General features: G+C 43.6%; 1 protein-coding gene across 3 annotated transcripts in view; it reads right to left on the bottom strand.

Moving 5' to 3' along the window:
• EPB41L5 (erythrocyte membrane protein band 4.1 like 5) overlaps window positions 1-15,956 on the bottom strand; it is a 132,623-nt gene extending 116,667 nt beyond the window's left edge. For 2 of the 3 annotated variants that reach the window (XM_057551669.1, XM_057551671.1), the window contains exons 1-2: window positions 15,800-15,956; window positions 9,634-9,820 (exon numbers count right to left, since the gene is read on the bottom strand). In XM_057551669.1, the coding sequence (XP_057407652.1) occupies window positions 9,634-9,813 (180 nt within the window). In that variant the 5' untranslated portion in view covers window positions 9,814-9,820; window positions 15,800-15,956. Of the gene's footprint in view, window positions 1-9,633; window positions 9,821-14,967; window positions 14,990-15,799 lie in introns of those variants that run through there. The other variant, XM_057551670.1, reaches the window with a different exon arrangement.

Genomic DNA, 15,956 nt, shown 5'->3' with positions numbered 1-15,956 from the left:
GGGCCGAAAAACCAAAACATAAAACAGAAGCAATATTGTAACAAATTCAATAAAGACTTTAAAAAAAAAAAAAGGTTCATATCAAAAAAAAAGCACTTCCCTGGTGGTGCAGTGGTTGAGAATCTGCCCGCCAATGCAGGGGACATGGGTTTGATCCCTGGCTGAGGAGCAACTAAGCCCGTGTACCACAACTACTGAGCCTGCGCTCTAGAGCCCATGAGCCACAACTACTGAGCCCGCATGCCACAACTACTGAAGCCCACGCGCCTAGAGCCCGTGCTCCACAACAAGAGAAGCCACCACAATGAGAAGCCCGTGCATCGCAACAAAGAGTAGCCCCCGCTCGCCGCAACCAAAGAAAAGCCCGTGCACAGAAACGAAGACCCAATGCAGCCAAAAATAAAAAAAAATAAAATTAAGAAAAGAAATGTTAGGAGTGAGGATTTCTAGAGGTAGAGAACTTTGGGGAGTGCTGTCATGATTTATTCTTGAGGACACAGTCAGGGGGCAGATACCAAATATCAAGACAACAATGGAGGTAAAGATTAAGACCTGAATTCAAACATTTGAACATATTTTTTCCACTAACATGATGGAAAAGAGAAATATGGACAAAGGAAGGGAAGAGACAGTTGTTACTGGAAATGACAAAGAAAGCTTTTGATTTTATTTTTTTTATTTTTTTATTTTTTTAAGGATTTTCTTTTTTTAATTAATTAATTTATTTATTTTTGTCTGTATTGGGTCTTCGGTTCGTGCGAGGGCTTTCTCCAGTTGCGGCAAGCGGGGGCCACTCTTCATCGCGGTGCGGGGACCGCTCTTCATCGCGGTGCGCGGGCCTTTCTCCATCGCGGCCCCTCCCGTTGCGGGGCACAGGCTCCAGACGCGCAGGCTCAGCAATTGTGGCTCACGGGCCCAGCTGCTCCGTGGCATGTGGGATCTTCCCAGACCAGGGCTCGAACCCGTGTCCCCTGCATTAGCAGGCAGATTCTCAACCACTGCGCCACCAGGGAAGCCCAAGCTTTTGATTTTAAATCATACTTACAATAACTAAGCCCCAGAGCAGTGCTAACAAACTTAAATAGAAAATAGCAATTACGCAAAAAATTTGCAAATGGCAATGATCCTAAAAGGAACACAAAATATTTCTAAGTTATAGCAGGAAGTCACAGAAATCTTTACTTATCTGGTACTAAAGTTACATGCTTCCATTACCTTCATTCTAAGGTGCATTTCTAGAACCAATTTCAGATTGCATCAACATTCTGTATTTGCTTCAAAGACCAAAGGGAAGCCTGGCTCCCTTATTCGGCTCTCATCCTCATCTTTATTCTGCCAAAGCATCATCTGCCAGCTTCTTGAAACATGGGAGTTGTGTTTTGAGAAAAGAGAGAATGGGCTTCTGCCAGCTGGGTAGCTGCCTCCTCAGAATAAAAATCTTTTCAAGGGTATGTATTGACTCCTTAATAGAGACTAATTATAGGCCAACCAATAGTGAACACAAGGTATTTGCAGGTTCCTGATGTTAATAATGCTCAAACTAACAGAAATCTGACATCTCAAAATGAGAATCTCCCAAAACATCCTAATTTGAAATTCAGGGATAGCATGAATATTTTTAAAACTTTCATCTGGAGTCCAGTCAGCATGAAAAAGAACTATACTGTTTTCATGAAAATAAGTCTCAGACAATAAGTAAATACTTTTTTCTTGTTTTTAATATTGTCTCTACGGACTTCCCTGGTGGTGCAGTGGTTAAGAATCCGCCTGCCAATGCAGGGGACACGGGTTCAAGCCCTGATCCCGGAAGATCCCACATGCCGTGGAGCAACTAAGCCCGTGCGCCACAACTACTGAGCCTGAGCCTGCACTCTAGAGCCTGCGAGCCACAACTACTGAGCCCACACGCCACAACTACTGAAGCCCGCGTGCCTAGAACCCGTGCTCCGCTACAAGAGAAGCCACTGCAATGAGAAGCCTGCACGCAGCAACGAAGACCCAATGCAGCCAAAAATAAATAAATTTAAAAAAATCGTCTCTAAAAAATTTTTTTATTGAAGTATAGTTGATGTACAATATTATATGTTACAGGTGTACAATATAGTGATTCACAATTTTTAAAGGTTATACTCTATACTTACTATAAAATATTGGCTGTATTCCCTGTGCTGTACAATATATCCTTGTAGCTTATTCATTTTATACAGTCACTTGTACCTCTTAATCCCCTCCCCCTAACTTGCCCCTCTCTTTTTCCCTCTCCCCACTGGTAACCACTAGTTTGTTCTTTATATCTGTGAGTCTGCTTCTTTTTTGTTGTATTCAGTAGTTCGTTTTATTTTTTAGATTCCACATATAAGTGATTATCATACAGTATTTGTCTGTCTCTGACTTATTTCACTTAGCATAACACCCTTCAAGTCCATCTGTGTTGCAAAAGGCAAAATTTCATCCTCTTTAGGGCTGAGTGGTATTCCACTGTATATATGTACCACATCTTCTTTACCCATTCATCTGTTGATGGACACTTGGGGTTGCTTCCATGTCTTGGCTATTGTAAATTGTGTTGCTATGAACACTGGGGTGCACGTGTCTTTTTGAATTAGTGTTTTTGTTTCTTCCCCATTCCATACTCTCTTAAGGGTTTTTCATTTCATTACGCACTTAAAAATTCACAGGAAATAACATTTTTGACATAATGTATCATTCAATTCTATCCAACAATTACTGGATGACACCTATTATGCATTAGCTGCTAGAGGTATATAGATGAATATGTGTTTACTTCTTGTTCTCAAGCAATCACAAGGTCCTTACTAAGAATAAAATCATACACAACTAGTTTAAACACAATCAATATGAGTGTTATCCCTGCAGTATCGACAAAATGCTAAGGAAATGAGGGTGAGTTAAGTCTGCTTAAAACTAGTAAAGCCTTCAGAGGAATTTATATCTGAAATTGGGCCTGGAAGGGTTGATACAATTCTGCCACTTTAGGTAAAAACAAAATGAAGGAAGATATGAAGTCTTGACAGTCTATGGTGGGGTTGAGGACAGAGACAGACTTGAGGCAGGCAAGAGTTAGAAGACAAAGTGGCAGAAGCTGCCAATGTGATTCTTCCTAAAACTGCAAAACAGAATGTCACTCTCATCCTTAAAAAATTATTCCTCTTCCTCTACAGATTAAAGTGTGAATTCCAGGGCATGAACAGTCTTTCCTACTGTTCCTTGCTCACTCTTACAGCCTCATCTCCTGTCACTCCAGCATTTTCACCTGCTTACAATTTCCCTAGTAAGTCATACCTCTGAGCCTTAGCAAAATGCAGTTCTTTCTGCTCAGAACGTCCTTTAGGTCTCCAATGAACTCTGACTTCAAGAATGAGTACATCTATGTTACCTTCCAAAAAAGCCAGACCCTGAACCCTCCTTCCTGTGCTACTCTGTACCTATAATTCCAGTTAGTATAAACCCTATGCAAAGGCACAGAGCTGTAAAATAGTCTACCATGTCTGGGCAAAGAGTAAGACGGTCCAGTGTGGCCACAGTGTGTAGAATAGGGATGTGAAATCCCTGATCCCAGGGTCGACCTCCTACTCATTTTCATACACCCTCTCATCTTGCAGCTACTGAATACGAACCAAGCAGAAAACAAGAAGTGAAACAAAGATCCACACAGCTCTGGCAAACTACAGTTTCTTTTTTTTTTTTGGAAGACTAAATATTGTTTGTTTTATTGAGGTATAGTTGATTTACAATATTATATAAATTTCAGGTGTACAACAGTGATTCACAATTTTTAAAAGTTATATACTCCATTTATAGGTATTATAAAATATTGGCTATATTCCCTGTGCTGTACAATATATCCTGTAGGTTATTTATTTTATACATAGTAGTTTGTACCTCTTAATCCCCTACCCCTATCTTGCCTTTCCCCACAAAAGACTTAACATTGTTAAAATGTCAGTATTACCCAAAGCAATCTACAGATTCAGTGCAATTCCCATCAAATACCCAATGACAGTTTTTGCAAAAATATAACATTCATTCTAATAGTCATATGGAATCTCAAGGGACAGTGAATAGCCAAAACAATCTTGAAAAAGAACAAACTAGAGGCTCACACTTTCTGATTTTAAAACCTACTACAGAGTTACAGCAATCAAAACAATGTGATACTGGCACAAAGACGGATATACAGACCAATGGAACAGAATAGGAAGCTCACAAATAAACCTTTGCATATACAGTCAAATGATGTTTGACAAGGGTGCCAAGGCCATTCAATGGATAAAGGACAGTCTCTTCAACAAATAGTCCTGGAAAAACTGGGTATTCTCTTGCAAAAGATGAAGTTGGACTCTTACCTAAAACAAACTACAGTTTCTTATTTCAGTTAAATCTAGACTAGTGCTTGCTATTTATATTCTTTTCTTTCCTAACAAATTCCTCTAGGTCACCACCTCATTCAGACACAGTCCTCACTTCATAACCTCTTCTGTGGAAGATTAAGACCATCAAGAGAGCATCTTCCCATCAGTCTTCTATCTTTCTCAGCATAAGATGGTATTCCTCCTAGAACGTTCCTATCATTTCTACCTGTGTATGTAAAACCATTTCGACAAACTCAGATCTCCCCTATACAGCCATGCTCTAGCTGCTGTGCTATTTTCTTTCTTCCTTGCCAATTCTCGCGTGTCAATCCCCCGTTTTCCCTTCATGCACTCCCTCAGACAACTAAACAATATTTATTAAGCACCCACTGGGTACAAGGGACTATAAGAGACCCCAAAAATATAAGATTGTCCCTAATAATTCCTTTAAACCTTCTGAAATATGGCTTCCAAACACATCCCACTGAAGCTCTTTTTCCCACTTCATCCCTTCACCCCTTCTCTGCATGACAGCCGACTACCCTCTCCTGATCTTCCACACAATCAACATTACCCTCTACACCAGAGTGAGAATTATATTTTACTCATTTCTAATCTACATTCTCCACCCCCATATCCATGTACAAAGCATTTCTTCCGCTGCAAACTTACAGCCACAGTTATTCTGCAGCCCCATCATCTTGTGCCTTTATTACTGTAGTCTCTTACTTTTTTTCCCTGTAATGAATCAAGCATATCACCTTTAAATCAAAGCTGTATGTCACTTTTATCATGTTTCTTCACGACTAAAAAAACTTTAAGTGGAATAAAACACAAGTATACAAAAATCCATGCATTCTTAAACAGCTCTGAGATATAAATCACACACCACACCACTCACCCATTAAAAGTATATAATTCAAAGGTATATTCACAGATATATACAATCATCCCCACAACTACTTTTTGAAAATCTTCATCGCCTCAAAAAGAAACCTCATATCCTTTAGCTACTGGCCCCAACCACCCTTCACACCATCCTCTCTGTCCCCACCCATCTGTCCTAAGCAACCTCTAATGTGCTTTTTTTTTCCCCTTTGGATTTCTCTATTCTGGACTTTCATGCGAACGGAATCACATAATATATGGTCTTTTGTGACTGGTTTCTTTCACCTAGCATAATGTTTTCAAAGTTCATCCATGTAGCATGTATCAGTACCATTTCCTTTACGGTCAAGTACTGACAGTATTCCATTATACAGATATAACACATTTTATTTATCCATTCATCTGCTGACACTTACCTGTCTGGGCTGCTTCTACCTTCTGGCTATTCAGAATGATGCTGCTATGGACACCTGTGCACAAGTTTTTGTGTAAACGTGTTTCCAGTTCTCTTGGGCATATACCTAGAAGTGGAACTGCCAGATCACATGGTAACTATGTTTAATCATTTGAGGAACTGCCAGACTGTTTTCCAGAGCAGCAGCTGGACCACCTTAACATTCCTGCTAAAACATGTAAGAGGGTTCAGATTTCTCCACATCCTCACCAACACTTGATATTACCTGGCATTTTTATTTTAGCCTTCCTAGTTGGTGTGAAGTAGTATCTCATGTTTTTTATTTGCATTTCTCTGACAACTAATGATGTCAAGCATTTCATGTGCTTGTTGGTCACCTGCACATCCTATTTGGAGGAATGTCTATTCAGATCCTTTGCCCATTTTTAAATTGGGTTATTTGTCTTTTTACTATTGGGTTCTAACAATTTTTCACATGTTCTAGTTACTTATCAGATATATAATTTTCAAATACTTCCTCTCATTCTGTGAGAGTCTTTTCACTCTCTTGATGGTGTCCGCTGAGGCACAAAGGTTATAATTTTGATTAAGTCCAATTTATTTATTCTTTTGTTGTTCATGTTTTTGGTGTCATATCCAAGAAACTGGTATCAAATCCAAGGTCATGAAGATTTATCCCTGAATTTTCTTCTAAGAGTATTATAGTCTTATGTTCAGGACGTTGATCCATTTTGAGTTAATTTTTGTATATGTAGGAGTTAAGGGTCCAACTTCATTCTTTTGCATGTGGCTACTCAGTTCTAGCACCACTTGTTGAAAAGACCATTCTTTCCCTCATTGAATGGCTCTGGCACCCTGTCAAAAATCAACTGACCATAGATGTGTGGGTTTATTTCTGGGTTCTCTATTCTGTTCCATTGGTCCTTGCGCCAGCAAAGCACACCATCTAGATTACTATTGCTTTACAGTTAAGTCTTAAAACTGGGAAATGTGAGTCCTACGACCTTGTTCTTTTTCAAATATTGTTTTGGCTATTCTGGGTCCCTTGCAATTCCATATGAATTTGAAAATCAGCTTGTCAATTTCCACAAATAAATCAGCTGATATTCTGGTGGGGATTATGTTGAATCTGTAAATCAGTTTTGGGTATATTGCCATCTCAACAATGTTAAGTCTTACAATTCGTGAACACAGGATGTTTTTTCAGTTATTTTAAGATACAATGGTCTATATAATTTAAAGATTTCAGCATCTGTATCAGCAAAGAGGATATATAAAAATTATTATCTAATGGTTAATCAAATATTTCCCATTAATTGAAAACTTAGGAGACGCAGAGTTTTACAAGACAGGCTATTTACTAAACAATACTAAGCTCATAAATCAAAGGAGTTACTATGGCATTTCCAAAGAGAAAGTTTAAAAACCAGATAATCAGAAATTTCTATCTGATGCCTTGCCTTTATCATTTACTGAAAGGCACTCTCACTACGTTAATTCCTTAAAAAAAAGGAAGTAGAAGGTACTTAAATTCCTCCCCCAATCTTGAGAGGAAAGGAGAACCGAAGAAAGAAAATGACTATTACTACTAAGTATACATTAATTTGAAGTATATAGATCTAGATTTCTCTGCAGATAATCCCTTGCATATTGCCTGGACAATCATCTGAGTTCCATGCTGCTTGCTATGATCAATACTGACGCTAAACCCAATGGGAAATAAGTATGTGCTTCATTCAATTTCTAAGGTCAACTCTAAATCTTCTTTCAGAGTCATACTAGACTGGCTGAGAAGCTAAATCAAAAAAAGGGAAAACCTGGACTTCCCTGGTGGTGCAGTGGTTAAGAATCTGCCTGCCAATGCAGGGGACACGGGTTCAAGCCCTGGTCCGGGAAGATCCCACATGCCCCGGAGCATCTAAGGCCGTGCGCCACAACTACTGAGCCTGTGCTCTAGAGCCCGTGAGCCACAACTACTGAGCCCGTGTGCCACAACTACTGAGCCCGTGTGCCTAGAGCCCGTGCTCCGCAACAAGAGAAGCCACCACAATGAGAAGCCCGTGCACCGCAACAAAGAGTAGCCCTCGCTTGCTGCAACTAGAGGAAGCCCATGTGCAGCAACAAAGACCCAACGCAGCCAAAAATAAATAAATAAGTTTGTATTAGAAAATTAAAGAAAGAGAGAAAGCCTTTTCTTCCCAGAAATTACTATTCTTCTGGCCATTTTCTTTAGTAAGGCAGTTTAGCTGGGAGGGCAATGCCCATTTTATATCCACGTAAGCATCCAGAGTTAGCTTATTAACTCGAGGATTTCCCCTGCGGAGCTGAAAAGGCGACCGCTCTGGCTGCACAGAGACAAACGTAAAACTCCTGGCTTTTTCGCTGCAGCTGTGTGCGCGCAAGGCGGGCTAACATTTCTGGCCTGATGGAGTATCACACACGCCCTCACTGAGCGCACCAAGCAAGGGAAAGCATTCTAAACCAGTCACTAGCCATTTATTCTACCTTCCTGGTGTCAGCTTCTCCATCAACACCCTCGAGACTTCATACTTCCAACATTAGGTAATGAGAAACTTCCTTCCACTCTCCTACACAGCAATCTCAACATTTTCACCACATACCTAAGCATATTTCAGTGGACTAGTACACAGAACTCTTGAGATACTTATCAAATAAATATGAAAACTACCCTCACAAAGGAGCACATGTTGGAACATCAGACAAACCCTCAAGAAGCCCTTACAGGAAGAAAATTTAAATGCATTAAAGTCTTTCAGAATCAAAACCCCTGAAAATGCCCAGTCTAATGTACAAATATAATAAATACTCAAAATGATGACTTCAAAACACTTCAAGATATCCTGTGTCTTAATTTTATCATATTCCATTATTTTGAAAACGTAAAATGTACATACACAGTAGTACACTCTAAATTACTCAGTTAATCAGAATATTCGTTTAAACAAACTACCCAGTCCCTTCATCTCTCACTCTGCGAGTCTAAGGCCGTCCACGGCTCGTCCGACCATGCACCACTGTAGCACCCAGGCTACCGCTTCGCACTAAGTGTTCTTTAATTGCATTCTGCGTGAATGAATGCGCACTAAAAGGAGTCTGTAGGGCGGGAAGACACTGTGGAACATTCAGTGACACCTCAAATTGCACATTTTACAGCTTAGTCACGTAAACCTTTTAATACAGGGCAAAGACATGAGAAAGAGATTTGGTATTAGCAAACAGCTCAGAAAGAAGCTCCACACCCCCCATAGAGCTACCTCCCCTCCCCTCAAAAAAAGAGACCTGCAAGGAATAAGTTAACTCCTTTCAGATATACTGGATTGTTTCACACTGTGAGTTATGATTATTCATAACTGCAAAAGAAATCTCCCCAAAATGTGAATATAATTACAACATCCAACCTTGAAATAAAGATCAATCACAGTGTATGGAAAACCTACCCTGCAAACTACGTTGGGAACAAAGAGATGGGCAGCCGGAGCTGAGGGGTATGAACGAAGTCCTTTTCCTCACTTCGTTCCATTAAAACGTCTACAAGCACACCGAAGTGGGCAGGAAGTATTTGTTTTGAGGCAAGTGAGGAGTGTTTTGAAAACTACAGAAAAATACAGAGAACTAAACGTCTTGCGGTATCCATGTAAGTATCATCATCGTCCCCAGAGATTCTCACCGCTTTCATAACTGCTCAACAAGGACTGTGAGGAAGGCCCGGGAAGCACAGGGCGTGCTGCCTCCGTGGAGAACGCACAAACACGCACACGGAGGACTCACGCCAGCAACCGCCCTAACATCCGGAAGTCCCAGTGAAGTGCCGCTAACTCCAGAGGCGTCCCAGCGCGCCCGCTACCGAAGGCCACCTGATCCCACCTACCCACGTGACCTGATCCCCCGCCCCTCCCCGCAGCTCCAGAGAAGCGCGTGACCTCAGCGCGACCGTACCGGCAAGTCCACGCTGACATCGGTCCCGTCCAGGAGGGACACTCGGCAGGTGATGACGGCCCTCGCGTCCCCGGCCGCAGGGATGTGCGTGGCTGCACGCTGGGCCTCGCGGAGCCGGTCCCTCTCGGCCTGTCTGCGCATCGACCGGCGGCCGAGCGTTCTGCGGAAGAAGCTCAGCATTTTGTCACTGCGAAAGACAGGAAAAGCTGTCAGAGGTCTCCCGCAATTGGCTGTCAGACAAATGGTGTAATTTAGTAAAGTTCTGTGGGCACTAGGAGATACGTTATTAAAAGAGCATCTGGCCAAGTAAATTTGAAAAAAGTATTATTAATACTGGCTACTTCAGTTGAGTTTTTAAAGACCTTAACCTAAAATATGGCTGCAGCTCACAGCACTTCGAAACTTTCTGGACTTTTTTATAAGGAGCTATCTGGTAAGAGAAGGGCAAACATTTATGAAGTTCAACAGGTCTTTTGGGCCAGTAATTTATATGTACAACAGCCAAATACCCCTACAAACATTAGGAGACGATGCCATACACTAAGGTGCCCCTTGATAATAACAACCATCCTAAGAAGTTCCATTTCTTTCTCTGACCAGATTAGCTACTATTAAGTAGCAATTTAAAATCTGTAATAGAATATTTGATAAAAACTTATATTTGAATTACATTTGAAATAGATGATTATTTTTGTATTTTTACTATGAAATTTCTATAAATTTAATAGTAATTTATAAATTACTATGAAATTTCAGATAGCTTCTCAGTTTACAAACCCTCATATGTAACGTGTGGCCCCAGTCTCCTTCTCCCCAGGGTTCTTTTCGGGCATTGCTCCCTTTGCACCTTGCTGGCCAGTCTCATTTCAGCGGCCTGTCAAAGGTCACACTTGTCACCGCAGACTTCTAACGCCCTATGTCAGAGAACCCCTCCTAACCCCTGTTAACTTAACTCCCCCTAACCCTCCCCTGAGGAAATTCTGACATCTAAAGAGTCAGTCACTCCCATCATCACACTTTCACTGAACCTTGAAAATGTTTTTCTGCCTCACTAATCAGATTTTAATTATTCATTTACATGTCCATCTCCTTTACTGTAAGCTCCTTTTTGAAAACTTTTTAAAAATTTACTTACTTATTCATTTATTTATTTTTATTATTTATTTATTTACTTAGCTGTGCCGGGTCTTAGTTGCAGCATGCACGCGGGGATCCAGTTCCCCCGCCAGGGATCAGACCCAAGCCCACTGCGTTGGGAGCGTGGAGCCTTATCCACCGGACCACCAGGGAGGTCCCTACTGTAAGCTCCTTGAGGACACAATTCCTACTTTGAACAGGTAGCCACCCAGCACATTTCATCATCAGGTACAACAAACGTTCAGTAAATAATCTTACTGAGTACTCAGAAAAACTCCCCAAATAATATTGTCTTATTTTGATAAGCAAACTAAGGGTCACAGAAATTAAACCACTGACCAAGTCCATTATTTAGTAAATACTGAAGACAGGGGCTCAAACTCTGATTTTCTGACTCCAAACCTTGGTCTTTCGACTACATCATAGGACTATTCATGCAAAACTCACATTATACAGATAAGAAATTATCAAAGACCACAGCTAAAAAGATGCTGAATGAAGATACAAACATAAAACACACACGATGAATCTGTTTCTTAAAACTTAATTCAGCATATTCAAGAAATAAATTGCAAAGGGGTAAAAAAAAAAAAGAGTTGCAAAGGAAATCGCAGATTCAAAGAGACTTAAAACACATATCAAAAAATCACCATGTGTGGGCCTACTTTTAGATCCTAATTCAACTAAAAATTCTTTTAGGTTGTCAGATGTTATCATTGAGGGAAGCTAGGTGAAAAGTATATGGGAACTCTGTACTACTGTAACTTCAGCATAAGTCTAAAATTATTTCAAACTAAAATATTTTCTCAAGTCACGCATTTGTTATTATACATGTAATTTATAAGAAGTCTAGCATAACCAGCTGATGCTGTGAACTAGATAGATGCATTTGTAAACATGATAAAAATAAAAGCTGAAGTGTTAAAATAAATGACATATTTTTAAAAAATTCAGTAGCTATCAATTGAGAATTACAGCCTCATTTTACAAGTACGCATACTCCTATGTAATCAGATAAACTGGCAAAACCATGACAGCTGTCATCGGAACTTCCTAAGGACACAACTATACACACAAACATCTGAACACTAAGTGGATTGTTTATGATAATCAAGGAAGTACTGCCAACTTTCTTTTGGATAAACAGTGGTTTTAAAGATACGTTTTAAAAAGAAAGTCTTTATCTTTTAAAAATACATACTGAAAAATTTATAGAAGAATGATGTGATGTCTAGTATTCGCCTCAAAATAATACCAGGAAGGCAGTTAAGCGGGAAGAGAGAGGACACAAATTGGCCAGATAACTGGCCAACAACTGTTGAGGCTGACGGGTGCATGGAGACTAATTATATTCTGCTGACTACTTCTGTATACGTTGCATTTTTCCATAATAAAAAAGTTTTTTCTAAGGGAAAAAAAGTTCAAAGTGAAATACAACTTTATGGTTCCTAGGAAGTACATGAATTATAAAACAAGTTTTCTTTCACCTCACCCTAACACCTTAAAAATAGACTCACTGGACTTCCCTGGTGGCGCAGTGGTTAAGAATCCGCCTGTCAACACAAGGGACACGGGTTCGAGCCCTGGTTCAGAAAGATCCCACATGCCGCAGAGCAACTAAGCCCGTGCGCCACAACTACTGAGCCTGCGCTCTAGAGCCCACAAGCCACAACTACTGAAGCCCGTGAGCCTAGAGCCCGTGCTCCGCAACAAGAAAAGCCACCGCAATGAGAAGCCCGCGCACCGCAAGGAGTAGCCCCGCTCGCCACAACTAGAGAAAGCCCGCGCGCAGCAACAAAAACCCAACGCAGCCAAAAATTAATTAATTAATTTAAAAAAAAATAGACTCACCATACAAGCAGAGTTAACCTGCTAAGGAAAAACACAACTTCTTTCTTATTTATAATTTAAATGACTATGTACTTTGAACTATGAAACTCCATGCCACAAATAACAGGTTCTTTTATTTTTTTAAAGGGAACGCTATTTATTTATTTATTTATTTTGGCTGTGTTGGGTCTTCATTTCTGTGCGAGGGCTTTCTCTAGGGGCCACTCGTCATTGCGGTGCGTGGGCCTCTCACTATCGCGGCCCCTCCCATTGCGGAGCACGAGCTCCAGATGCGCAGGCTCAGTAGTTGTGGCTCACGGGCCTAATTGCTCCACAGCATGTGGGATCTTCCCAGGCCAGGGCTCGAACCCGTGTCCCTTGCATTGGCAGGCGGATACTTAACCACTGTGCCACCAGGGAAGCCCAACAGGTTCTTTTATAAAAGAATATGAAAGCACTTACATGAAAACAAATTTTAGATGGACTAAAGAAGTAAAAGAAATAAGTACTAGAAAAAAACAAATAATATATTAGGGTGAAATTCCACAAAAAATTTCTTGAAGGATTAATAGGCAGTTTAATAAACAACTATCACAAATTGTTAAGATAAACAACCCAGAAGAGAAAGAACAGACAAGATATGAAGAAACAAGGTCTCAAAGTTGACATGCAATAAAAATATTCATTACAAAGATGTTCAACCTCACCAGTAACCAAGCAAATCCAAATTAAAAAAATAAGATACTGTCTGTCATTTAAGTGACCCTAGATACCCAGTGCTGAAAAGGGTATGTGAAAAACAATCACTCTCACACCATGTCCCCCTGGGGGAAGAAGTCAGCACACTATGAGAAATGTTAATGTGCACAGCCTTTCACCCAGCAGTCCTACGTCTAGTAGGACAGCCTAAAGAAATGTCCTGTATGTGCTCCAAGTTACGGAAACAAGAATTTTCAGGGCATGATTAAGATAGTTTTGGTTTTTTTTTTTAAATCATGGGTTTTGCTTTTTTTTTAAATTTATTATTTATTTATTATTTATTTTTGGCTGTGTTGGGTCTTCGTTTCTGTATGAGGGCTTTCTCCAGTTGCGGCAAGCGGGGGCCACTCTTCATCGCGGTGCGCGGGCCTCTCACTATCGCGGCCTCTCTTGTTGCGGAGCACAGGCTCCAGACGCGCAGGCTCAGTAATTGTGGCTCACGGGCCTAATTGCTCCGCGGCATGTGGGATCCTCCCAGACCAGGGCTCGAACCCGTGTCCCCTGCATTAGCAGGCAGATTCTCAACCACTGCACTACCAGGGACGCCCCAAGACAGTTTTAAATACCTCTATCAACATGCAAGTAGTTAAATGATGGTTCATACAATGGCACACGACACAGTTGTTTTTAAAGTACAGTTGACAGAGACACTGACAAAATCTACAAGTGAAAAATGAAATCAGAAAAAGGAGCATAGTTTACTCCACACTGGGGTGGGGTGCACCCATATACATATTCTTACACCTTGTACACACACAAAAGCACGAGAAGGACATGCACACTTAAGCAAGGTTATCTCCGCAGAGGGTCCTGTGGAGGTTCTCAGTTCTTGCATAATACCAACATACGAACACGTCCTAAGTTTAATAAATGTACTGCCGACCCGTTCTCCCACGTCCACCCTCCCCAGCCCCCTCCTTCGAGCCGCGGCAGCGGATTCTGAGCGGCCACCCCGCCGACCCCTGTGAAGGACCCAGCGTTACCGGCCTCGCTCCCCGCCGCCGGGACCCTCGGGCGCCCACCCCCGCGCTCGCCCCGCTCGGGTCAGGCTTCCACTCAGCCCGAGAGCCCGCGGTGCCGCCTTTCCGCCAGCTGTGCCGGCTTTCTGGGTGCCCTCCCCACGCCAGCTCCCCGGCCCTCTCCTACTTCGCACGGCCACCTTCAGACGGCTGCTTGGAAATGTCTCTTCCTCAGAAAAGCATCCCGTGCCGCCTGAGATGGGTCTCCTTGCAGCAGCCCTAGACCGCTCTTTGTAACACTCGAGGGACTGCAATTAAATGCCACGCCGTCTGTCCATTTTACTGGGTGTTTCCCCCACTAAGCCACACACAAGGACAGGGACCCAGTCCGACTCGCTCCCCACGGCGGCCCAGCCAGCACGGCAGTACGCGCACCAGGCGCTGCGTGAACAGCTTGTCCGAAATAATACAACGGGAGTTCGGGGTGGTAGGGTTTTGCCTATTTCTTACACAGGAGTTTTGAATCTACCACGTCTAACTTCTCAGCTGTGAACTAAGGCGGGCTTCCCCTACAACCGGAAACATGCAAACTCAAGTCGTCCTTTTACCACCTAAGTTCACTGAAGTTTTGGTTTTTTTAAATACACACCTAAAACTCAAGTCTGCCGTGATTCGTGCACACTCTGCTACGTGAGCGGTGGCCAGTCCTCCGTAGGCAACCGCACCCCCCAAGGAAAGACCGCCCGCTGGCAGCCGGCGAGGAGCGCTCCCGGGACGCCTCCCTACGCGCCGGCTCCCGCACGGCTTTCCGGCTCAGCACAAACCCCAGTCGACCAGGGTCAGGCTTACTCACCACCACCAGGGGACTGACACCCTCCCGCCCAGTGATCCCAGCACGGAGAGCGTCTGCAAGGGAGGCCTTCAGCAGACGGGGCAAACAGCTCGTTTTCTAAAGAACGAGGAGAAAACCCGGCCAACCAGCGCCTGTGAAACCATCCACTGTGTCAGCAGGATAGCAACGGAACGACGGGAAGCCTTCCCCCAATTCTGGAAGAAACACGTAACCGCCGAGCGGGTGTGGTTGCTCTGACGGCAGAACCTTAAGGGCAGGTACCATCGAAGCCGACCCCCCCGGAGCCCGGCGTCCGGCCCGGCCGCGGTGTGGGGGGGGGGGTGTCCCCGGAGCCCCCCTTCCCCACCCCCACCCCTACCCCGGGACACCTGCCGGTCCGCCCCCGGAGCGCCTCAGCCCAGCGCGCTCGCGACCGGCCCGCGGTGCGTCCCCGAGCGGCCACGTCCGCCCGCAGGTGGACACCCGGCCCGACCCGGCCCGGCCCGGCCCGGCCTCCCTCCGTCCGCGCCCGGCCCCTCGGCCGCCGCCCGCCCGCCCCTCGCGCCGGGCGGCCCGAGGGTCCCGGGCGAGGCCGCAGCCCCGGTGCCGGCGAGGAGGGCGTGAGGAGCCGGGCGGGCGGTGCGCTTACCTGGCGGCGACCACCCGCGGCCACGAGAGGGGAGAGACCCACGCGAGGCGCCAAGGGGGCGGCTCCGGGAAGACGCCGAGAAATGGCGGCCAGAGGCGCGCCCACCACACTAATCCCCGCGGACCCCGGCCGCCAGCCCGCCCCTTAAAGCCCCTAA

The sequence above is a fragment of the Balaenoptera acutorostrata genome, chromosome 8 (genome assembly GCF_949987535.1).
Source record: "Balaenoptera acutorostrata chromosome 8, mBalAcu1.1, whole genome shotgun sequence".
Lineage (NCBI taxonomy): Eukaryota > Metazoa > Chordata > Mammalia > Artiodactyla > Balaenopteridae > Balaenoptera > Balaenoptera acutorostrata.
Note: the sequence above shows the minus strand (reverse complement) of the source record. Positions and strands in the feature narration are given on the sequence as shown.